Genomic DNA, 24,466 nt, shown 5'->3' with positions numbered 1-24,466 from the left:
TAAATATGACTTGTTCCAGATTCTCTTAAAAAAGTTAACATTTTATGGTTTGTTGTGCAATGGGGAGTGAGGAGCCTTCCTCTAAAATTGAAGTCGTATTAGGAAAACACCCTCAAATTCTGACACTTATTTCCTAAGCAGCTGAACCAGTGTGCTGACTTAGTCTTAAAGTAAGCATTCCTAGAATAAACCTAGACCTTTTCAGTACAGTGAAGACCCTGAGACTCAGCTCTGTATAACTACATTGAAGCAGCCCTGAAAATATCAACTTCTATAACTTTACCTGGTTCATAGTTACTTACAACTTAAGAATCTGAAATGACAAAAACTCCGAAGAGGTTTTGGGAAGCTTTTGTGCACATTAACAAAGAGTTCACTTTAAAGGTTCATTTTAAAGCTAGTATTAAAAACAATCGGCTAATCAGGCTTTATAATGGGAGTGTGAATAAAAAAAAAATACCCAGAGTAGTTTGCACTGAATAAATTACCTTTATTAGCTACATTTGCAAATATGCAACTATTGTTAGTTAACAACTCTCTTCTTTTTTCTCTTTTTTGCTGGCTTTTTACTTGGTGCTTTTTGTTTTGCACTGACGGTCTGTGTTCTGTGAATAAAGAAAAGTAACAGTTCACTAACAGTATGTTGTTGAATTTTGGATCATTAAAATAGGGCTTCCTTATTTTTTCCAGTAGGAAATGTGGCATCTATGAGTCAAATAACTTTAAAAGGCATCCATTTCTATAGAATTCAGGTACTAACTTAGAGTGAATAAATCAGAGAGAGAACAGTAATGAAAAAGGGCTGTCTTTATAGGAGAAGCCAAGATGAGTGCAAAACCAGAGGGTAAATAACCTAGAAATCCGTTACCTTATTTTTTTCGGATTCTTGTCGGGTTCTAAAATGATCATTTCTTCTTCTTCACTATCTGAGAGTACTATAGGGGCATCTTTAAGAAAATACCAAGAAAGCAATGTAAGTAATCTCCCAAAAAATTTCCATGGGTTTGCAGGTTTCAAACCTCCATTCCGCACTGGCACCCCCAGGTACTCTTGGGTTTACAGGGATGAACTTTGTTCTTTGCAAATCCTTCCCTCAGAAAAACTCCCCTCTAAAAATTCCTATTTCCTTTCACTGTGTAGTCACTTAACACGTCACAGAATTCCAGGGGCAATCTATGCAGTTCTTACAGAACCAAGTGAGATGGCCTGAAGTCGGGATGCCAGCAAAGCTGACTGTGCTGCTCTAGCTAAGAAGGCACAGGGTCCACCTCAGCATCTGCTGTCTTGTCTCCACTATAAACACTGGAAAATTCCCAGAAGCAGAACTGCTGGGTCAAAATGCACGTTCCAAGATATGTTTGGCCAAATCCCTCCAGAAATACTGTTCCAATAACTCTTAAGTAGTAGCAAATGATAAAACACATTCCCCATTCACCCTTGCCAATACTGGTATTTATCAGGGCTAACCATTAAAAATGTTAACGGGGCCATTTATACTTTGAGAGCTGCTTCGAATCTTTTGCCCATTTTTCACCAGAGCATTAATGGTGAATACATGTCCTACACACCAAACTGAACCTTTTTTCTAATTGGTTGGTTGTCTATTAATTCTTTCTAGTTTTAGTTTGAAATTGCTCTGTTCACATGCTTCAGAAAAGCTTTACCTGCTTCATCCTACCAATTTCATTATTTAATTGAAAATACTACTCTTCAGAACAATGTCTAGCTGTTAACTTTACTAAGTAATCAGAACAGTACTAAACAGAGGTGTGTGTTAAGTGCAAGGACACCAGCAGTGGTAGGAGTGGAGAACCCGCAGCAACAGTCATCGACGAGGGGTGGGTAAGCCTGCTGGGTACATGCAATGGCACTGAATTCTGTGCAGCATTTAAAAAATGAGGAGCTACACATGCTGATGTGGAAAAACTTGTAAAGACAAGTCCCTGGAGTAAGCAGCTTACTGCACTAGTAAATAAATACCTGAAACAAGTTTTGGAAGAATAACACCAAACAGAAGTAGTCACTGGGAAAGCTGAGCTGAAGTTCCCATCAAGGGGAGTTTTCACCCATTTACCAAAACTTTTCACCATGTAAACCAATTCCTGATTTTTACATGGGCCACATCAGAATTGGGTATTCTTAAAAGCAAAAAGATCCGTAGGTAAAAATCAATTTCTTCATTCCCTCACCTTTTTAGAATGCAAGGTAGATACACAGGCATATTTAGAATTTCTGTATCCTTTGATTCTGCACTAATATGGTACCCACTAGCCACATATGGCTAAAATGAACTAAAATTCAGTTCCTCAGACAAACCAATTTCAAATGTTTAGTAGCCACATGGGGCTAGTGGTTTCTATGCAGGTGCAGAGTGCTGCTCACTGCAGAAAGTTTGTACTATATGATCTAATGTGTACTTTAAGTCTACAAACTATAAAAACCAGGAAACTCATTCCCTTAAAACTGACCCAGATATATATACGAAAGACAAAAATTTTAAATTAAAAATGTTATAACTGTATATGCTAAAGTGTACCACTACACAAAAATAAACTCTTTTTAAAAAAGAATCTATGTTAATGTTACAGTTAGCCCCATTTGGTTGAAATTTAAATCACAAAATATTTAGCCTCTCCAAGAAAGGGTCGCATACCCTTTGTTTAGCTGCATCTGTGTCCTCCCCAGATCTCTGCACAGCCATCTGTGTTACACACTGACATGCACACCATCTGTAGACAGCTATGTGTACACTCCTTAGGTGGATCACAAAAGGCATACAGCACCACCCACCTTGGCTTCCAATGTCGGAAACTTCTGTTGCCGTGTCCATCTTCATGTCGTCAAGAAGTACAGCTTCGTCACTGCCACCTTCGTCCTCAGCTTCCTTCTCGGAGTCTTCAAGTGCACCCCAGGAATTTTCTATTCCCTCTCCAATCTGGGCAGTTCCAGGAGTCCACAGCACAGGTTCAGCAACACTTTACCAGTTAAGAAAACTGAAGAGCAAATGTACTGCTATTCGAACTGATAAAAAAGTCACATCTAAGACTTATTCAATTAGTCCTCAAATTCTCAGGGAAAATAGTAGAGCTGTAGTAATAAGGAGGGCTGAACAATGAAAAGTAAAATACATGACCCAGGATGTTATGGGCACCAGTGGTAAGAGAAATGAAGAGACAGTAAGTTTAGTGAACGAATGAATACACTTAAGAATAGTGTATAACGGTATAAAGTAACCTGACCAATACCATCGATACTAAATTTTTCAAAGGAAAATAAAAATGCTATAAAAACATTTATTTTTTGGCAGTGCTATGTAACCCCCAGGGCCATGTGCACATGCTAAGTAAGTGCTCTACTAGGGAACCACACTGCCAGTCCCTAAAATGGTTCTCACAATAGAAAATTTTCTGCCAGAATAAATGAAGCTAGATTTTAAACTGTCAACTTAGTATGATTCACATTACTTTAAGTGTTTATCAGTATTCAGAAAAGAAATGTCAATATGCATACACAACATCAGCAAAGTCAAAAGTGCTATCAATCTTCTTGTCACTGCACAAACCATGCAACAAAGATACACTTCTGGAGGAGGCTCAGCTTCAGCGATGATTTCTTCTGCTTTCTCCTCTACATCTGAGGTATCGATGGGGGCCTTCTCCATTTTAAATGCTGTGATTCTTTGATTTGCTATAGACTCTGCAAAGCCAAACTTTCCACCTTCTTTCCTGTATGTGGATTGTTGTGGGTGGGTGGATGGAGAAGATGAGGACAAATGAGAGGAAACAAAGGTATTTTACCTTTTGGTAGGCAAGAAATATTGGAACAGTTTATTCCATAAACTTATGCCTATCAAGGAAACAGTAACAAATCCCATCATTACCACTTATGGAACCATGTACCAGACATGTGCCAGGTGCTTACGGTACATTCTCTGATCCTCAGGTCAGTCCTACAGGGAGGCATCAGCTCCACGGATAGTAGGAAAGAGACTGAAGTGCTAGATCACATATCGTGTGTAAGGTAGCACAGTAAGAAGGAGAGATGAGAATCAAACTGATTTGTGTTCTTTCCATTAACTGAGTTACCAGATTTTTTTTCCCCTTAAGAAAATGTGAACTTTTAAAGAAAAACCTTGAGAATTTTCAATAAAAGTTTTGATTAAAAACTGGAATAAAATACAATAGTCTAATAAACTTTCAAAAACATAAGTACTCTATTCAATTCAGGTTAACAAACAAAGAAAGATCAAGTATGAAAATTATATTGTTGCCTTTATGCAAGAAAGGCCTTTAGAAAATAGGTATAAAAAGACCATTTAGTTCTGGAAAAGGTAAACTTACCTAACTTTCTGGTCATTCTCCAGAGCTTTCTGTATTAGCTCTGTAATTTCTGCTACTTTCACACCAGCTATTTTACTGCATCTCAAAACCTATTTGTAAAAGCAAATTATGTTAAAACAAACCAAATGGATTTCTGTAAACTATAACCATGAGATTGATTTAAGCTTTTCCAAATATGAAAATAATGCATTGTTAACACAAATTAAGGCAAGATGCAAGAGTTGTGTTACCACCTGAAGGACTACTGCAGTAGGAGATCAGACTGTTAGCTGACAGTCTAAGATACCATGAGAAAGACTGTAGACACACAGACCTGCTCAGGTGTGCACCTTCCCATAAGTAATCCACAGAAACAGGAACCTGGGTAGTGGCTGTAGTGCTACTAACTATGACCGCTGTGAGGATAAACTAGGGTCTGCTGAGCACTTCACGTATCCTGGACACTGCTGTAAATGGTGTAAAACTAACACCGTTCCTTATTTTACAGAAAAGAAACAGGTCCACAGATGTGACATCACTTGCCCAGAGTGAGTGCAAGGCGGACTGGAACAGGACGCACAGCAGCCCCTTACTCTGCAGGCCCCATAGGGCACCCTACTTTCAACAGGTCTCCATGTGAATCTGGCATGTGACTGGGTTTGAGGACCACTGCTAGTAGTACCAAATTCTAAAAGTAAAAGGTATTTTCTTACCTCATTTCTACCTTTTGCCATTAAAAAAAAAAAAGACATGAATCTTTCTTCACTGAAAGAAAAAAGTGTTCCCCTAGTTACAAGGGTCAAACTCAGGATGGTCAGACATGGGAGCAGCCACAGACGGAGAATACCCCGTGGCCAAAATCAGGAGAATGTATCAACAGTACTGAAATCAGACTTCAGCACATCCTAGAATCAATCCATAAAAGTGCTCTGGCTTTTGGTTAAGAGAAGAAAAGACTTCTTAAAAGATGAGCCCTATTCTTAAAGGCACATTAGTCAAAGCACTAACCTGATCTTTTAGCAGCATTATCCCACCACTGGACTGGATGGTACAAATCTCTCGATGCTTATTCATGGCAATCACCAGCAAGCCATCCATTACCCGTTCTTCTCGTTCATTGGGATCCACCAAGAGATACATTCTGAAATGAATATTAAATGATCCTGAACAAATCTGAGGCTAAATGCCCATCATTTTTAGAGTAAAGGAATTTTTTCTTAAAAGACAGCATCAATGAAGTCAACACTAAAGTTGTCTAAGCCTGTGGGTATGAGTCACTTTAATGAGACAAGAGTCGAGAACATGTTTTTATGAACACAAATGCTTAAGTGGCTATTTCTAGCTATTGCAGTAAAATCATATTAAGTTCAGATTAATTTTAATTTAAACTATATAATCCAAACCTAATGCTATCTCTGATTAAATGATTTCTGGCTCATTAATAAAAACTTGGATACCATTAAATGAGTTAATTTTAAAGTTACCTCAACATCCTGTTCTAAATTCTGCTAATGGTACATTAAAAGTAGTACTTTGCACCATCCAATACAGTAGTTAGCAGTCAGATGGTTTACTAAGACCTTGCAATGTGACTAATCCAAACAGTATGTAAAATACTAGATTTCAAAGACTTAATGGATATTTAAAAATGTAGTTTTAAATATATTGAGTACATAAATGAAAATGAAAATGTTTTGCATATTTTGGGTTAAGTAAAATATATAAAAATGGTTTCTACCTCTTTAATGTGATTTTGAGAAAATTTTAAATTATTTATATAGCTGGCATTTTATTTCTATTAGACATTGCCGGTCCATTTCCCTGTAATAAAATTCTACATAACAATGGCTATAAGCTGACATCTTTTCTCTCATTCTTATGCACAACACTGTTAAAGCATATTTTTATATCTTTGCTTGTTTCTGAATAGTTAAGGCTCAAGCTTTCACTCAAAAGCACCATCACATGGACTTAAGAGACCCCAGGTTTTCTGTTGTTGGGAGGATTTAGCAAGGAGTTGAACAGACTGCTGGAAAATCAAAGGAAACAAGATTTTCTTGCTGTTGTGAAGCATTCTCCCTTGTCATCTGCTCCTAGGACTAACACAGCTCCAAAATCCACAGTAATTCTTAACCCCACTTTCCCAAATTAGAGCCTAGCATATACTTCTAAGAAAGGCAAGGTGCTACTATGCCATGGCAAATCACCAAATTCTAAGTGTACTAAAGAAGAAAAATATTGGAAAGTGTAATTATGGAACTGTTTTGTTACTTCTATTTGGAAAGCCCTCTGCCAACTAATGACTCAGGAAGAAATATGTGCCTGAAACACTTAAGCAGGGCAATGAAGTTCTCATGCCAAGGCAAGACTTACCCTTGCTGGAAGAAGGCAAAACTGACACAAATGGGCATGTGGTGGATGCTCAATGGTACAGGATCTCGCTCTTCAGGAGTATACTGTCTCAGAAGAAGAGGTTCAACAATCACACTTCAGTTCTGAACATACCAAGTATCACCTTGGGAATCAAGTACTAAAACATGAAAATCTTTCAATCCTCGGTGAATACCTCAATCACTTCTTTTACAATTATCTGTTTGACCCTGCCACTCAGATTCCTCAAAATTAGATGCATTCTTCAAAAACCTTCATTGAGGTGTAACTTATATCCCATAAAATCTACTTCTCGTAAGTATGACCCATTTTTAGCAAGTGTATAGGTATGAACCATGACAGCCTTCCCAGTGTGTATTTCCATTACTCCACAAAGTTCCTTAAGACCCTTTAAGTAGTCAGTTCTCATTTCCCCCCACCCCAGTCCCTGGCTGATCTGCTGTCTGATGGATCCACCTCAGCTCCATATTCTATACAGATGAATCCAGTGACCTGAAGTCACCATGTCAGCTTCTTTCAACTTGGCCTGTTTCCTCCACCTTGCAGCAGTTACAGCAGTGAACTGCAAGATGGAGGAAACAGGCCAAGTTCTCCATGTATGAGTACACACTGTTTACCCATTCACCAGTAACGAGAGCTTATGGCTATTAAGTGAATGCTGTGAACATCTGCATACATATCTCTCACAAATACATGCTCTTGTTCCTCCTAGAGATTCTTAGGCATATAATTGCTAGAAAAAAGTCTTTCCCCAGTTCTAAGCCATTTATTAATATTATAAAGTCAAATGTGCTGAAAGATGTATACATTGAGTATTTTATTCTTCCATTGTTATTTTTCTGAATACAGAATGTTGTTTACATTTAACTTTTTAAGAAACTGCCAAACTTCTCCAACACAGCTATACCATTTTACATTCCCACCAACAATAACACTATAGCATCTTTAAACTGATTTCTTTTTCAAGTTTATTAACTGCTCTCTACTTTTTTCTTTTCTTGTTTTTACTTTCCTATAACCAACTTTTCTTCTAAAGGAACATTTTCTCGACTGTTAATAAACTCTACCTCTAAGTCTATGAAGAAGATGCTCCAATCTAGTTTTATAGATTATTTGGAAATCTTGGGCATCTGATGCTTCCTTTTGAAACTTCAGGGCTCAAACTATGCCTCCAGTGCATTTTCATTATCATAGTATGTAATTTATAGAAATCAAAACTGACATAGCACAAAAGTCAGGCAACAAAGATCAGTGGTTTTCAAAATGTGGTCCCCAGACTAGGAGCATCAGTGTCAGAAAAGGAAATTCCCACCCTCTGTCCTACTCTGGAAGTGGAGCCCAGCAGTCTGTTTAATAAGCCCCTCCAGGTATTTCAAATGGACTCCTGCCATCTACTTTACTTAGTGAACAGAAGTCCTGGGGAGAGAGGTGACTCTGCAGGACCTCAGTCCTGTCCAGTTACTGCATGCCTCTCGCAGGGTATGCATCCCATGGTGCTGAGAACCATCGATTTTTCACATGTGACCCCTTAAACATGGGCCAACCATTTCATCTAATATTCGATCCAAAGAAGTAGTTGCATTCTATTCTGAAAAACCAAGCTTGAGGTTGTGTTCATAATGACAGACATCTAGGTAAGGAAAATTTTGACCATATATGCTTTTTGCCTTATGAGTATTTCAGAACCTATGGAGGTGCCATCTACACATGACTTTACTACAAGCAAATTGTCTGCACAACTAGGATATTCTTTCGTCCACAGGGAGGGTCCTGGCTCAAGTCACAGGGGCTTACCAGGGTAACTTCATCGCCTTGGACAGAGACGTCAGGCCTTCGGAAGTGACACAAGGCCACGATGGCAGCAATGCTGGCAGCGTCAATGATATTTCCATCATGATTTAATAAATGTAGGTCCACACGTATCTGCCAAACCTAAAAGGGAGTTTAAGATAAAAATAAACCTAACTAAACAAAATCTGTGGCTATTAAGCAGGAATGGTAACAGTATGTTTAATATTATTCCTTCTAATTAATTCTTCTATCAATAAAAATGCAAAAAAATTTAAAAAACAAAAAAGCAGATCTGAAATACTAATAGTTCACCTTCTATATGAGTCATTTGACAAAAGCAAGCTGCATATTCAAAATAAAAGGAATCATTTCAGCATCTATATCTAATACTTCCTACCTCTAAATCTATGTTTTTATGTTATCTGCTAACTTAAAAATCTCAAAAGTCTTAGAGTTAAATGATAATACGATTAAAAGGAATGCAAATTGAAGTGTTACATTCAGCTACAGAATGTGGAAAGTGACATGACCTCTCTGGAGTAAAAAGGTAACAAGACCCCCTCATGAAAATAAAGTTCTAACATCCTTGTGCAACACAATTTTTTGTCTAAAATTTCCAGCGTAAGTCCTGCCACTGACTCTGTGTGGCCTGTGTAAATCAATGAACCTATCCACATAAAGGAGTCAATCTGTTCTTCATCCATAAAAAAGGAAAACGCTAACCTGCTCCTATAAAATCATCTAAAGTAAATGAGAGCTAATATGAAAAAGCTGCAAGTTCCTGAATAAAACATTTTTTTTACACAAATCCAAGTTGCTACTTTGACCCTTTCAAGATGTTTTCTTGTGCCTTTGGAAAGAGATGGCAAAAAGTTCTAAAGGCAGCACCTGGGACCAGGTGATATGAACCAGTATAAAACTAAATTAACAGCTGGCGCAGTGGCACATGTCTATAATCTCAGTGACTCAGGAGGCTGAAGCAGGAAGATCCCAAATCAAGGTAGACAGGGCAACTTAGCGAGACCCTCAACTACTCAGCAAGATGTTGTCTCAAAATAAAAAGCAAAAAGGGCTAGAGTTGTAGCTCAGAGGTAAAGCCCCCTGGGTTTAAACCCTAGTATGAAAACAAACAAAAGATACCTAAATTAACCAAAGCTCTGAGAATGAAAGCACAGATCTAGAAACCAATGAATCAACAATATCCATACTAAGATTAAGAATTCTGAGCATATTCCCCACCTTTTCACCAGCAACAACACAAAGAGATTCAGTGTCTATACACTTTGAATTTCTTAGACATCTTTCCAAGAGTCGATTCAACTTCACCAAGAGATCTGACTGCCTGTGAAAACAGGAATGGGCTAATGTCATGAAATGTAACACTAGGCATTAAAACAATAGCTCACTGCTCTTAGGTTCTTCTATAGCTAAAGCAACTTAAGAAAAAGATGTAAATACCTGCCAGGTTCAAAAGCTGGAGCAGCCATCTGAGAGAGTTCAAGGTTAAAAAAAAGAATACCTTCCGTTGCCCGATTGAGTTTTGGAGACACAAGTTCACAGGAAACCTGTCCAAGAACTCTGAAAAGATAAAGGGGTTAACTAAATGTTATTTCTTTTTCAATTAAAAAAGTAAGAAATATAAAAGACAAAAATTTATTTTAAATCAGTGTCAATAACAATATACTCAACTGGACTTGAAATAAAGATTATATATAAAACACATTAACAGAATAGATGCAAAAATAAAAAAACATGGCATGCCTAAGAAGGTGACAGAAAAACAACTCATTACAGTATTTACTATTGCACAGATGTAAAGGAAAGTCAAGGACTTTTACTCCTCTTTTCTCAAACAGTGACACAAGAGGGTCAGAACACTTGAGCCTTGAGGGTTTCCATGTGGCATGGTCAGCCAACATGCTCTGACCCAACAGCCTCACAACTCTCGAATTTTTACTTCACTCATGAAGAAAGGAAAGTGGGGCCTGAGGCCGACAGATGTGGGAGACCTCGACAGTCCGCATAAGGGGCAGGATTGACAGGTGCCACTCACAACGCCAACGGCGATCACGTGACGTGCACAGATCGGAAGCCACGTGACACTCAGGGGGCGGAAACGCGTCTGTAATGGGCGTTCGTGTGGCCAGAGAGCCGGAACTGCACTCCGGGCAGCTACAGAGAGCGGGGTGCGGGCTTCGGAGCTGCTTCGTAAACCAGCGGCCAGGCGAGGCGGCCTCAACCCGGCGTCGCGTTCGCCCGGCGCCTCACCTCGTCTTCCCGAGCTCCACCACGCAGCACCCGTAGTCCGTCCCGAAGGAGACCCGGATGCTCCTGTAGTCGTAGGTCTGCCGGCCGTCCAGCCGCTGCAAGACAACGTGCCGTCACGCACCGCGCGCTCGGGGCCGCGGCGCCCGCCCTCCCCGCGGGCCGCCTACCTTCTTCTCCTCGATGGCGCGGAGGAGGAAGCGGCGCTCGCAGTTTGAGAGCGGCGTCTCCTTCATGGTGTCTGGCCCACGGGCACCGGAGTCCGAGGGGCGAGGGGCAAGCGGCCCGCGCCTCCACGCGCGGCGCGCAAAACGGACGTCACGCGGCGCGGTGGCGGGCTGACGTCACCGCGGCGTGGCGGCTGCCAGAGCGCAGACGCAGAGCGAGGTGATCCGCTTCCGCAGTGCCCCGTTTTCCTCAGTGCGGAGCGCGGGAGGGAAGGACCCCCGACTTTCGCACCGTGTCAGCCTCGGCCGGCAGGGTCGCAGCGGGCGGGCGTCGGTAGGGCCGATGATGCTGGTGGTCTCGGGGGCTTCGGCCGGAGTCGGGAGCTCCCGCCCGCCCGCGGCGGCGCGCCAGAGCGGAGTGCGGTTCATTCCCTGCCGCTGCCCGGCACCTCCAGGCGGAGGGAAGCCTCGGTGCGTGGGGAGGCCCTCTCCGCTGGTGGCTGATAGAGGGCCTGCCCGCGGCGGCGGACTGCTGGGCCTGGTGCTGGTGTGCCCACCTGTGAACTAGGATGGCAAATGCCATTACGATGAGGAGTGGAAAGGAGTCAACTGGAGCAGGGCTGCGGCAGGGCTCAGTGCTAGACGCTTGCCTGGCGTGCGTGAGGCCCTGGGTTACATCCTCAGCACCGCATATAAATAATAACGATAAAAGATCCATTGACAACTCAAACTACTTTTAAAAAAATGTAGGACCGTGCCTGATCGAGGTGAGCCCCATTTAACTGTACGTTACTCTTCTGTTTCCTTTGGCTTTGGATGGTGTAGGCAATGCACCTCGGTTTCTTTTGTCTTCTCACGCTTTTTTCCTACAAGTGATACATTTTAGTCGTTATTTGCACCCTTTGCAATCCATGTACTCAATAAGTATTTAAAGAGGGCTACTGTATCCCAAGAACAATCAAATGCTGGGAAAACCAGGTGGACAAGGTCCTTTCTTCAAAGAATTTAGATTCTTTTTGAAGAGACAATAAAAACTTAATTAAAATCAAGCCATTTCTCACACTGACTTGTGTTTCCTGAGACAGGGGCTCTATTTTAATATTTTTATAGAAGTAGTTGCAGGTAGAGGTGACTAAGAAAGGAAGTGTTTTGAGGCAGGAGAAAAAAAAAAAAAAAGTACAGAGAGATATGGAGTAAACTCATAGTCTGAGGTCAGGACCTGTCAGGAAGGAAGAAAGTGGATGGGAAGTTATGTCTACCTCCTCAGTTGATTGGTTTTCAAGATAAGAGGTTACAGGGTGCAAGCTCTTTGAAAATGTGAATGTGTGTCTAGTTTCACACCAGAACTCCTGGTTGAGTTCATTTAAATCTTTGATTCTTACAGTGGGCATTTCATAATTCCCCTTTCAGAAATCAAAAGGGGGTCTTCATTAAAATAGTGTATTCTTTCCTGTAAGGCAACTTGGTATTGGAAAGAGTGTGAGTGTTTTCTAATTTATTAAAAATTAATGTCTTAAATGACAAATGTGTTTTAGAAAAGTTCTGTGTCAATTTGGTTTGATTTCTACAAATAAAATCTTATTAAAATTGTTATTGTGGACTAACTGTGACACGGATTGCATATTACTACACTGGGGTTATGTGATAGGCAAAATAATGGCCCTTGATAAAGATGCCCATAGCCTGGTCTCTGGGAACTGTGAGTATGTTACCTTATATGGCAGAAGTTCCTTAGGGTGTTGAAAGAATTGTCCTGGATTATTTGGATGAGTCCATTGTAATTAACAGGGTCCTTGGGTGAAGGAGGCAGTGGAGTTAGGCTGGAGTGGAGATGTGATGACAGAAGTCAGGAGAGAAAGAAGATGCTGCACAGCTGGCTTTGAGGATGGAAGGGGCCACAAACCAAAGAATATGGGAATGCCCAGAAGCAGGAGAAAGCAAGGAAATGGGGTTTTCTTCCAGAACCTTTAAAAGAAAACTGCCTGGACACGTTTTAGATTTCTGAGCTCCAGGACTGTGCAAATAGATGTATGTTGCTTTGAGCCATTAAGTTCGGGTAATTTGTAACAGCACTGTCTTAGTCCAGACCACTATAACAGTGTGCTGTAGATTTGGTGATCCATGAACAACAAATTCATTTCTCACAGTTCCAAAGCTGGGAAGTACAAGATTGAGGTCCTGGCAGATTTGGTGTCTAGCGATGCTTTGCTGCTTACTTTATAAATGGTCCTCCTCTTGCCGTATCCTTGCATGGCAGGGGGACAAGGGAGCTCTCTGGGGTCTCATGAGGACATGAATCCTGTTCATGAAGTCTACCCCCATGACCAAATCAAAGGTTCCCACTTCCTAATACCATCACATCAGGGGTTAGGATTTTAACAGTGAGTTGCTATAGAATAAATATTTGTGTGTGGTATGACTGGCATCAGCCAAGTTAAATGAGATGTGCTTACCTAAAGTATTTCCGTCTTGTTCTCCATTGTGTAAAAGTAGCACCTTCAGGATAATAAAGGTATATTTTAACATTGTGATTTTTCAGAATTAATAGACAGTGTTAAAGCAATGTTAGGTTCACAACAAAATTGAGTACTACAGAGGGTTCTCATACTCTTTCCTCCCTATTATGGCCTCCCCTTGCTGACCTCCCTCACCAGTGTATACGTTTCTTAGAATGAGCCTGTGTTTATTATCTGTTCTACGAAGCAGAGAGATTGAATAATTTACATTTGCAAAGCTAGTAAATCATAGAAGGATTCATATGCAGTGTGGTCTCCAGAGTCTATATTTATACTTACTACACCATGCTGTTTTTGAAAATGAAAATCTATTTCTATGCCAATTATATTATCTTCACCCTTAATACCCAACCATTTACTTCCTATCTTTGTGGGATCTTTCTTCACCTAATTACTTTGCCTTCTGACATGTATGTAGAGAATAAAGCTGCTATTATTAGGTTACCTGAACCCAGTTTCTTCTGCTTTGGCTTGACAACTAAATGTAGGGCTTAGGAATGCAGAAACACCGGAGGTCTGAACACAGTCCCAAAGCTAGGACACTGGCAAGGGTGAGTTTGGTCTTGGAGTTTTCCTTAGAAGGAACAGGCGTTGCACATTAGTTAAAAACTGGTCCTGGTCCTTGATTGAGAGACTCTTGCAGACTCTCATTTCTACAACAGTGGCCACTCTCCATTAGTCCTTCTCTCCAAGGGTGCTGTGACTCATCAATGACTGACTTTATGCAAATTAATGATTTAAGAGGGGAAGTTTCTACTTTATTTCTGACACCTTTTTACCTCTTCCTAAAGTTACCCAGGAAGGAAACGAGTAGTTTCAGCAGCAGCAAGACACAAGGTGATGCAGCTCTCCAGGAAGGTGTCAGTAGCCAAAGCCAGACTGTGGTGTCGTCGAGCATACTTCCTAGCAAGTAGAGTGACACCATGTTGGGATGATCCTTCAGTGGTAGGCAGCCTCTGAGATGGTCCCCAGTGACTCCCACCTCAGGGCAGGTAGGGCTTTGTCCCATTCTTTCCGCCTGAAATGACTTGCTTCTAAGCAGAACCCTTGAGCCCTCAAGGTGCGGCACTTCTGTGGTTAGAGTACAAGAACAGGTAACTTCGTCATGCCAGCAGACTTGCTGCTGTGCTGCATCTGATGAAGAAGATCCCATGCAGGGGCCCATGTGGCAAGGAGCAGACAGTGCTCCCGAGCCCTCCATCCGCAGCCCCGGAGGGGCAGGAGCTCCCGATGGTCGCAGCCTGAGTGTCGAGCTGGCGGTGGTGAACCTTCAGCAGGGACCTCGGCCTGGCCACTAGCTTGATGGCCGCATCCTAGGGAACCCTGAGATAACCTAGTTAAGCCACACCTGGAACCCTGAGCTACATACCCAGCCCTTTTTATTCTGAGACAGGGTCTCACTACGTTTCTGAACCTGACCTCAAACTTGCGACCCTCCTGCCTTGGCCTCCCCGGGTATACACCACCTTCCAAGGAAGCAGGATTTTTTTCAAGCAATAGATTTTTAAAATCTGATGTTATCTAAAAATGAATGAAAATATAATGTCCACAGTGAGTACACATCTGCAAAAATAAATTGCTTATAATCAAGAACTAGAAGGGAAAATTAAAATTAATAAGAGGTTATACATCAAGATTAATGGTGGTGGGGCTGGTGTTGTGGCTCAGTGGTAGAGCACTTGCCTAGCATGTGTGAGGCACTGGGTTCGATTCTCAACATCACATATAAATAAATGAATAAAAAAGGTCTATCAACATCTAAAAATTCTTTAAAAAAGATTAATGGTGGGTATTTAATTTTTTCTCTGGTATTATATGCTAAAACTTAATAATCATAACCAACCTAAAATAATCTATAAAAATTCAGTCATAAGAATTTTTTTTTCTGTGAGTCTACTCTGTGTCAAGCTCTATTCTAGCACTAGGTTAATGTAGTAAACAAATTTTAAAGTCTTAGAACTTAGTGTTATAGGGATGGGTGGATAACAAAATAATCAATAAGCAGTGATGTCTGGCAATGATGAATGATAGGAAGACAGCCTGCACAGACCACAGAGTGCCTGGCAGATGGCTCTGCACATGGTGCCCTAGGGGGCAGGCGGCTTCTGGTGAGCAGGCTTTGCAGAACCTGAAGAGTGGCGGGTGAATATGTAGGCAAGTGGGCGGACGGCAGTGTTCGAATTGACCAAGGAGGCTGTTTCAGCCAGCTTTCTAGTTGCTGCGACTGAAAGACCTGAGAGGAACAATTTTAGGAGCAGGAGTTTATTTGGGAGGGTCACAGTTTCAGAGCTCTCAGTCCGTAGACAGCCTACTCCATTCCTGGGGTCTCAAGGTGAAGCTGGACATCATGGCAGAGCCAAGCATGGTGGCTGCACCTGATCTGGAATCACAGCAACTCAGGAGACTGAGGCAGGAGGATCACAGGTTCAAGGCCAGCCTCAGCAACTTACCAAGGCCCTAAGCAACTTAGACCTTGTCGCTAAATAAAATATAAAAAGGGGCTGGGAATGTGGCTCAGTAATAAAGTGCCTCTGAGTTCAGTCCCTGGTACCCTCCCAAAAAGGAAAAAGGAACATCATGGTGGAAGAGTGTGGCGGAGGAAAGCAACTTCAGACATGGCCACCACCAAGCAAGGAGAGACGAGCTCCGCTCACCAAGTACGCACTCCAGAGACACGCACCGCAGTGCTCACCTCCTCCAGCCACATTCCACCCGCCTTCAGTCAGCACTTACTTAATCCCTATCAGGATATTAATTCACTGATTAAGACTCTCATGACCCAATCATTTCACCTCCAACCCTTCTTGCATTTTCTCATGTGAACTTTTGGGGGATACCTCACATCCAAACCTTGAGACTGTGAGGAATTTGCTGGAAACAGGGTCACTGAGTTCTGAAGAGGCCATGACTTCCTTGGGGCCTGGGGAGAGTTCCTAGTGGTTTCATTGGAGGGAGTTAGGCAGATAAAAAGTTCAGACTCGAGACCATGCTTCCTGGCTCAGATTCCATCTTAGCAACTTACTAGCCTGGTGACCTGGGGCAAGTTATAAACTTCCCCTGTTGTATGTGTGGATGCTAATAATACCACCTCATCTTACAAAGTGGTCATGAGAATTAGATGTTAACATGCAAAAGTTCTTAAACAGCCAGAGCCCATATTTAGCAATAAACATCTATTACAATATTTATTCTTTATTAGATGATGTCAACACATGCTGTGCTCCAGAGCTATAACAATATGCCTTTTAAATGGAGGGGTGTTGCCTTCAAGTTGGCAAGCCCAATTTCCTAAGCAACTTTCCAGGCCTCTAGGAAAGTTTCAACGCAGAGCTAGCTTCCCAGAAACATTAGACATAACAGACGTTATGAAAACACAGTATAAAGCAATAGGTGTCAAGAGTTCTTTGAAATCAGTCAACAGAGGTTCACGTTTTTTAAAACAATTTTTATAGACCATGGGCTTTGGCAACAGACAGCCCTGGGTTTGAATGCTAGCTGGGAAATTCTGGGGTCTTGGACAGTTCCTGGATGACACCTCTTGTCTTAGGCCGCTTGGGCTTCTTCGAACCAGTGCCTAAACAATGGAGTTTTATTTCTCACAGCTGTGAAGGCCTGTCACATGCTGGCTTCTGAGGGCTGCCTGCTGGCAGCATCTACACAAGGCACACAGATCTGCCGATTTGTACATCTTCTCCTAAGCGCACCCTCCTGACCTGACTCTCTCTCACAGCCCCCACTGCCGACCACCATGACACAGAGGACCTGGGCCTCAGCACATGAATTTTGGGGACACCCCAGCATTCAGTCAATAGCACCTCTTTAAAATGGAGTCCAGCTGACACTCATAAAGAATTTAATATGGAGATCCAAGATGGTGGACTAGAGGGAGGCTGCGTTCCTTGTTGCTCCATAACTCTGGTTTCAAGCACAGGATATCTGTTTCTCCATGAGGCAGTTTTTGCTGCTTATCGATCCCCTGGTGTTTACCCCATTTCTCTGCTGTGATGTCCTGCAGTCTGCCAGCATATCGACGCCTTTTTTGAGTGCAGATTGCTCACTGTTAGGCGTCTATCATCTGCCATTTGCCTGCCTCTCGCCTGTCCATCGCCTGCCTTACACCTATCCATCACCCAACCCACAAGGTTCACCTCCTGATCGTCCAACAACAGTCAGCAAACTGACCGCCTACCGCCGGTGGAGCATCAGATGCCTGCTGTCTCCTGGAAGTTCACTGTTACAGTTCCTGCTGGTTTGATTACATGTGGCTGCCGCCATTTTGAGACAATAGCCAGGCCCCATAGGACCCCTGGCCAGACTGACTGAGCCCCGTCTCCAGGATACCTCAGTCCAACCGATCACTCCCTGCCTCTGGGGCCCTCACATCGACTGACTGCTCCCTGCCGCAAGGACCCCCAGACCAACGGACTGCACCCTACACCGGAACCCCAGACCGACTGATTGCACCCGGCCTCCAGGATCCCACCACCACACCAAACACACCAAACCTCCAGGACCCCTGCCAGAACAAACGCATCCCGTCTCCAGGACCTCCAGCTGACCACGTCCAACTCTGAGGTGCAGCCCCATTTGCCAACACATTTCGAAGCCAGGGCGGCCATCTTGGATAAACCTGGAAGCCTTAGCTCCGATCTTTAGGTGGGGCAAATCCCATCCTGAGACGCCTGCTGGAGGCTTGAGGCTCATTGTCAGGTACCTCTCATGCATCAGGCTACTGAACGCTGGGAGGTTTCATTAGTATATGACTGTTATACAGTAGATTTTCTTTTTTTCTCCTTTTTAAAAAATGTAAGTTTTTATTTCTTTACTTTCTTTGCTCTCTTTTCCTTTTGTTTACCTGTTCCCTCAGAGTATCTTTCTCCCTTTTTTTTCATGCTAACATCCAATTTCTTTTGATTACACTCTCACCCTTTCTGTTTTCTAGAACTTCTGTATATTCTTTTCTTATCCCATTAACAGCCACATTCTACATCCCTCTGCATCCTTTTTGTCCTCCATTAGAAACTGCAGACCTGTTTGTTTTACCAAAGATAATACTTGAACTCATTTTGTTTACTATGACAGTTTTGTTATTGTCCCTATAGGGGCCATTTGGTGTAGGATTGCATAGTGTCTGATTTGGGCACTGCTAGTATTGATCTCCCCTTAAAGAAAGGGTTTTGGAAACCTATAGGGCCACTATAAGCCTATAGGGGGAAATCTGCAATACCCCAGATCTGCACTGCTAGAGGGGAAGATACATGAACAACATGAAAAAACAAGGGAAGAAAATGATCCAAACAAATCTAGATTCTATACTAATAGAATCAAATGCCAGCATGTTAGAGGAAATGTCAGAAAAGGACTTCAGATTATACATGATCACGAAGCAAAGGATGAGATAAGAGAGCAAATGCAGGCAATGAATGATAATACCAATAAGCTGAAAGAGCACCTGCAGGAAGCAAAAGATCATTTCAACAAAGAGAGATTCTCAAAAAAAAAAAAAAAAAAAAAAAAAAACAAATCCTTGAAATGAAGGAGACAATAAACCAAATAAAAAACTCAATGGAAAGCATCACCCAAAGACTACACCAGTTGGAAGACAGAATCTCAGAAAATGAAGACAAAATATTTAATCTTAAAAATAAAGTTGCCCAAACAGAGAAGATGGTAAGAAATCACGAACAGACTCTCCAAGAACTATGGGACATCATGAAAAGACCAAATTTAAGAATTATTGGGATTGAGGAAGGCACAGAGATACAAACCAAAGGAATGAACAACCTATTCAATGAAATAATATCAGAAAATTTCCCAAACCTGAAGAATGAAATGGAAAATCAAATACAAGAGGTTTACAGAACACCAAATGCACAGAATCACAACAGATCCACACCAAGGCACATTATAATGAAAATGCCTAACATTCAAAATAAAGATAGGACTTTGAAGGCCGTGAGAGAAAAGCATCAGATTACATATAGGGGGAGACCAATACAGATAGCAGCCAACTTCTCAACCCAGACTCTAAAACCTAGAAGGGCCTGGACCAACATATTTCAAGCTCTGAAAGAACATGGTTGCCAACAAGAATCCTATATCCAGCAAAACTAACCTTCAGCTTTGAAGATGAAATAAAATCCTTCCATGATAAACAAAAGTTAAAAGAATTTACAAATGGAAAGCCTGCACTACAGAATGTTCTCGACAAAATATTCCATGAGGAGGAAATGAGAAACAACAATGGAGGTCAGCAAAGGGAGGAACTACCTTAGAGAAAAACCACTCGAAGAAGAAACCAAGCCAACTTAAAAACCAAAAATAAGCCAAATGATTGGGAATACAAATCATATCTCAATAATAACCCTGCATTAATGCCCTAAACTCATCAATCAAAAGACATAGACTGGCAGAATGGATTAAAAAGAAAGACCCAACAATATGCTGCCTGCAAGAGACTCATCTCATAGAAAAAGACATCCACAGACTAAAGGTGAAAGGATGGGAAAAAACCTACCACGCACATGGACTCAGTAAGAAAGCGGGGGTTTCCATCCTTATATCAGATAAAATGGACTTCAAGCCAAACTTAGAAGGGATAAAGAAGGACATTTCATACTGCTTAAGGGAACCATAAATCAGGAAGACATAACGATAGTAAATATTTATGCCCCAAACAATGGTGCATCCCTGTACATCAAACAAATCCTTCTCAATTTCAGGAATCACATAGTCCACAACACAATAATTCTGGGTGACTTTAACACACCGCTGTCACCACTAGATAGATCTTCCAAACAAAATCCAACCAAAGAAACCATAGAACTCAATAACATAATCAATAACCTACACTTAATAGATATATATAGAATATTCCATCCATCAACGAGCAGATTCTTCTCTAAAATAGACCATATGTTATGCCACAAAGCAGCCCTTAGGAAATGCAAAAAAAATAGAGATACTGCCTTGTGTTCTATCAGATCATAATGGACCGAGAGTAGAAATCAATCACAAAATAAAAAAGGGAAATTACTCCAACACCTGGAGACTAAATAATATGCTATTGAATGAAACATGGATAACAAAAAACATCAGGGAGGAGATTAAAAAATTCTTAGAGGTCAACGAGAACGATGATACAACATATCAAAATCTCTGGGACACTATGAAAGCGGTACTAAGAGGAAAATTCATTGCATGGAGCGCATTCCAGAAAAGAATGAAAAGTCAACAACTAAATGATCTAACATTACAGCTCAAAGCCCTAGAAAAAGAAGAACAGAATAACAGCAAAAGTAGTAGAAGACAGGAAATAATTAAAATCAGAGCTGAAATCAATGAAATTGAAACAAAAGAAACAATGCAAAAAATTGACAAAACAAAAAGTGGGTTCTTTGAGAAAGTAAACAAAATAGACAAACCCTTAGCCACACTAACAAAGAGAAGGAGAGAGAAGACTCAAATTACTAAAATACATGATGCAAAAGGAAATATCACGACAGACACCACTGAGATACAGAACATAATGAGACGCTACTTTGAAAATCTGTATTCCAACAAAATAGAAAGTACCGAAGACATTGACAAATTTCTAGAGACATATGCTCCTCCCAAACTGAACCAGGAGGACATACACGATTTAAACAGATCAATATCAAGCAACGAAATAGAAGAAGCCATTAAAAATCTACCATCCAAGAAAAGCCCAGGACCAGACAGATTCTCAGCTGAGTTCTACAAGACCTCCAAAGAAGAACTCATCCCAATACTTCTCAAAGTATTCCAGGAAATAGAAAATGAGGGTACCCTACCGAACTCATTCCATGAAGCTAATATCACCCTCATACCAAACCAGGAAAAGACACATCAAGGAAAGAAAATTTTAGACCAATATCCTTGATGAATATAGATGCAAAGATCCTTAACAAAATATTGGCAAACCGTATCGAAAAACATATTAAGAAAATTGTGCATCTCGATCAAGTGGGGTTCATCCCTGGATTGCAAGGATGGTTCAATATTTGTAAATCAATAAACATAATCCATCATGTCAATAGACTTAAGGATAAAAATCATATGGTTATTTCAATTGACGCAGAAAAAGCATTTGACAAAATACAACACTCTTTCATGCTCAAAACACTAGAAAAAATAGGGATAGTAGGAACATACCTGAACATTGTAAAGGCTATTTATGCTAAGCCCATGGCCAACATCATTCTTAATGGAGAAAAACTGAAACCATTCCCTTTAAAAACTGGAACAAGACAGGGATGTCCTCTTTCACCACTTCTATTCAACATTGTCCTCGAAACTCTAGCCAGAGCAATTAGGCAGACTTAAGAAATTAAAGGGATACGAGTAGGAAAAGAGGAACTTAAGCTGTCACTATTTGCGGATGACATGATTTTATATTTAGAGGATCCAAAAACCTCCTCCAGAAAACTTCTAGACCTCATCAATGAATTCAGCAAAATAGCAGGCTATAAAATCAACACGCATAAATCTACAGCATTTTTATATGCAAGCAATGAAACAGCTGAAAGGGAAATGAGGAAAACAACTCCATTTGCAATAGCCTCAAAAAAAAAAAATAAAATACTTGGGAATCAATCTAACCAAAGAGGTAAAAGATCTCTACAATGAAAACTACAAAACATTGAAGATAGAAATTAAGGAAGACCTTAGAAGATGGAAAGATCTCCCATGTTTGTGGATAGGCAGAATTAATATTGTCAAAATGGCCATACTACCAAAAGTGCTATACAGATTCAATGCAATTCTAATTAAAATCCCAATGACGTACCTCACAGAAATAGAGCAAGCAATCATGAAATTCATCTGGAAGAATAAGAAATCCAGAATAGCTAAAGCAAATCTTAGCAGGAAGAATGAAACAGGGGGTATTGCAATACCAGAACTTCAACTCTACTACAAAGCATTAGTAACAAAAATGGCATAGTACTGGCACCAAAATAGACAGGTAGATCAATGGTACAGAATAGAGGACACGGACACAAACCCAAATAAATACAATTTTCTCATACAAGACCAAGGTGCCAAAAATATGCAATGGAGAAAAGATAGCCTCTTCAACCAATGGTGCTAGGAAAACTGGAAATCCATATGCAACAGAATGAAACTAAATCCCTATCTCTCACCCTGCACAAAAATCACCTCACAGTGGATCAAGGACCTTGAAATTAGACCAGAGACCCTGCATCTTATAGAAGAAAAAGTAGGTCCAAATCTTCAACTTGTTGGCTTAGGATCAGACTTCCTTAACAGGACTCCCATAACACAAGAAATAAAAGCAAGAATCAATAACTGGGATAGATTCAAACTAAATAGCTTTCTCTCAGCAAAGGAAACTATCAGCAATGCGAAGAGAGAGCCTACAGAGTGGGAAAATATCTTTGCCACTCATACTTCAGATAGAGCACTGATTTCCAGAATATATAAAGAACTCAAAAAACTCTACTTGAAGAATACAAATAACCCAATCAACAAATGGGCTAAGGATATGAACAGATACTTCATAGAAGAAGATATACAAGCAAGCAACAAACATATGAAAAAATGTTCACCATCTTTAGTAATAAGAGAAATGCAAATCAAAACTACCCTAAGATTCCATCTCACCCCAATTAGAATGGCGATTATCAAGAATACAAGCAACAATAGGTGTTGGAGAGGATGTGGGGAAAAAGGTACACTCATACATTTTGGTGGGGCTTCAAATTAATGCAGCCAGTCTGGAAAGCAGTGTGGAGATTCCTTAGAAATCTTGGAATGGACCCACCATTTGACCTGGCTATCCCACTCCTCGGCCTATACCCAAAGGACTTAAAATCAGCATACTACAGAGATATGGCCACATCAATGTTCATAGCTGCTGAATTCACAATAGCCAGACTGTGGAACCAACCTGGATGCTCTTCAATTGATGAATGGATTAAGAAATTGTGATATATATATATATATATATATATATATATATATATATACACAATGGAATATTACTCAGCTATAAAGAATAATAAAATTATGGCATTTGCAGGCAAATGGATGAAATTGGAGAATATATTGTTAAGTGTGATTAGCCAATCTCAAAAATCCAAAAGACGAATGATCTCTCTGATAAGCGGATGATGACACATAATGGGGGGTGGGAGGGGGGCAAGAATGGAGGAAGGAGGAACTGTATAGAGGGAAAAGAGAGGTGGGAGGGGTGGGGGGAACGAAAAAAATAACGGAATGAATCAAACATCATTACTCTATGTAAATGTATTAATATGCAAATGGTATGCTGTTACTCCATGTACAAACTGAAACAACATGTATCCCATTTGTTTACAATAAAAATAAATCTAAAAAAAAAGAATTTAATATGTACCAGACACTTTCCTAAGCCTTTTGCAGAAGTTAATTTATTTAGACTTTGCAATCTCTTTGCAAGGTAGTTACTATTATTATCTCTCTATTTTACAGATGAGGAAAATTAGGCAGAAATTTATTTTCTCAAGGTCACTCAAGTCTCAAGTGACAGGAGCTGCAAACTGAAGCCACACACATGGATCAACTGAGTTTCTACTTCACAGAGAAGACTGTAACAAGCATGACCTGTAAATACTAGCTCAGTGCAAGACTCCAGGTAAGGGGTGCTTGGATATTTGTTGAATGATTGGCTTTGCAGAATCAGTGAATTTTATCATTAGTCAATAGACTACCTGCATATCTTATTGTAGCTAAAAAGTTCAGTCATTTTTCATGGTTTAAGTTCCCTTGTGTGTATTGCAAATTCACTTTTGCAGCATTGCTGTGCCCCGGGAGGACATGAGACCACAGGCACAGTTTGTCTGAGCCCTGCTGGCCTCCTCCCACATCCCTAAATGCTCACCCCCTCCTGTTGGAGCACCTGGTTTAGAACGTCATGGGAACCAGTGGAAAGTCCACACTGCACTTGGTTTACAGGCGCTCCTTCTTTGCATGTTAGGGTCTTGGGGAACTTTTG

The 24,466-nt window shown here is 40.9% G+C and overlaps 1 protein-coding gene across 4 annotated transcripts; it reads right to left on the bottom strand.

Annotated features, from left to right (window-relative positions):
* Positions 1 to 130: 130 nt before the first annotated feature.
* EXOSC9 (exosome component 9) lies at positions 131 to 13,387 on the bottom strand. Of its 4 annotated transcripts, XM_079153405.1 has the most exons (12): positions 10,937 to 11,286; positions 10,770 to 10,864; positions 9,960 to 10,079; positions 9,741 to 9,843; positions 8,505 to 8,642; positions 6,693 to 6,775; positions 5,328 to 5,460; positions 4,341 to 4,429; positions 3,579 to 3,725; positions 2,791 to 2,975; positions 869 to 947; positions 131 to 605 (listed from the first exon to the last, which is right to left on the bottom strand). In XM_079153405.1, exons 1-12 carry the CDS (start codon positions 11,000 to 11,002, stop codon positions 524 to 526), a joined length of 1,320 nt encoding a protein of 439 aa, XP_079009531.1. In that variant the 5' UTR covers positions 11,003 to 11,286; the 3' UTR covers positions 131 to 523. The 4 variants fall into 4 exon arrangements, 3 of the variants coding, with proteins under 3 accessions (XP_079009531.1, XP_079009529.1, XP_079009530.1); XR_013766116.1 differs by lacking the exon at positions 131 to 605 and having other exon boundaries at positions 1,981 to 2,975; positions 10,937 to 13,387; XM_079153403.1 differs by lacking the exon at positions 131 to 605 and having other exon boundaries at positions 916 to 2,138; positions 10,937 to 11,094.
* Positions 13,388 to 24,466: the final 11,079 nt, after the last annotated feature.

The sequence above is a fragment of the Sciurus vulgaris genome, assembly GCF_902686455.1.
Source record: "Sciurus vulgaris genome assembly, chromosome: 9".
NCBI classification, from domain to species: Eukaryota; Metazoa; Chordata; class Mammalia; order Rodentia; family Sciuridae; genus Sciurus; species Sciurus vulgaris.
The sequence above is the reverse complement of the archived record's forward strand: the minus strand, read 5'-3'. Positions and strand labels throughout refer to the sequence as shown.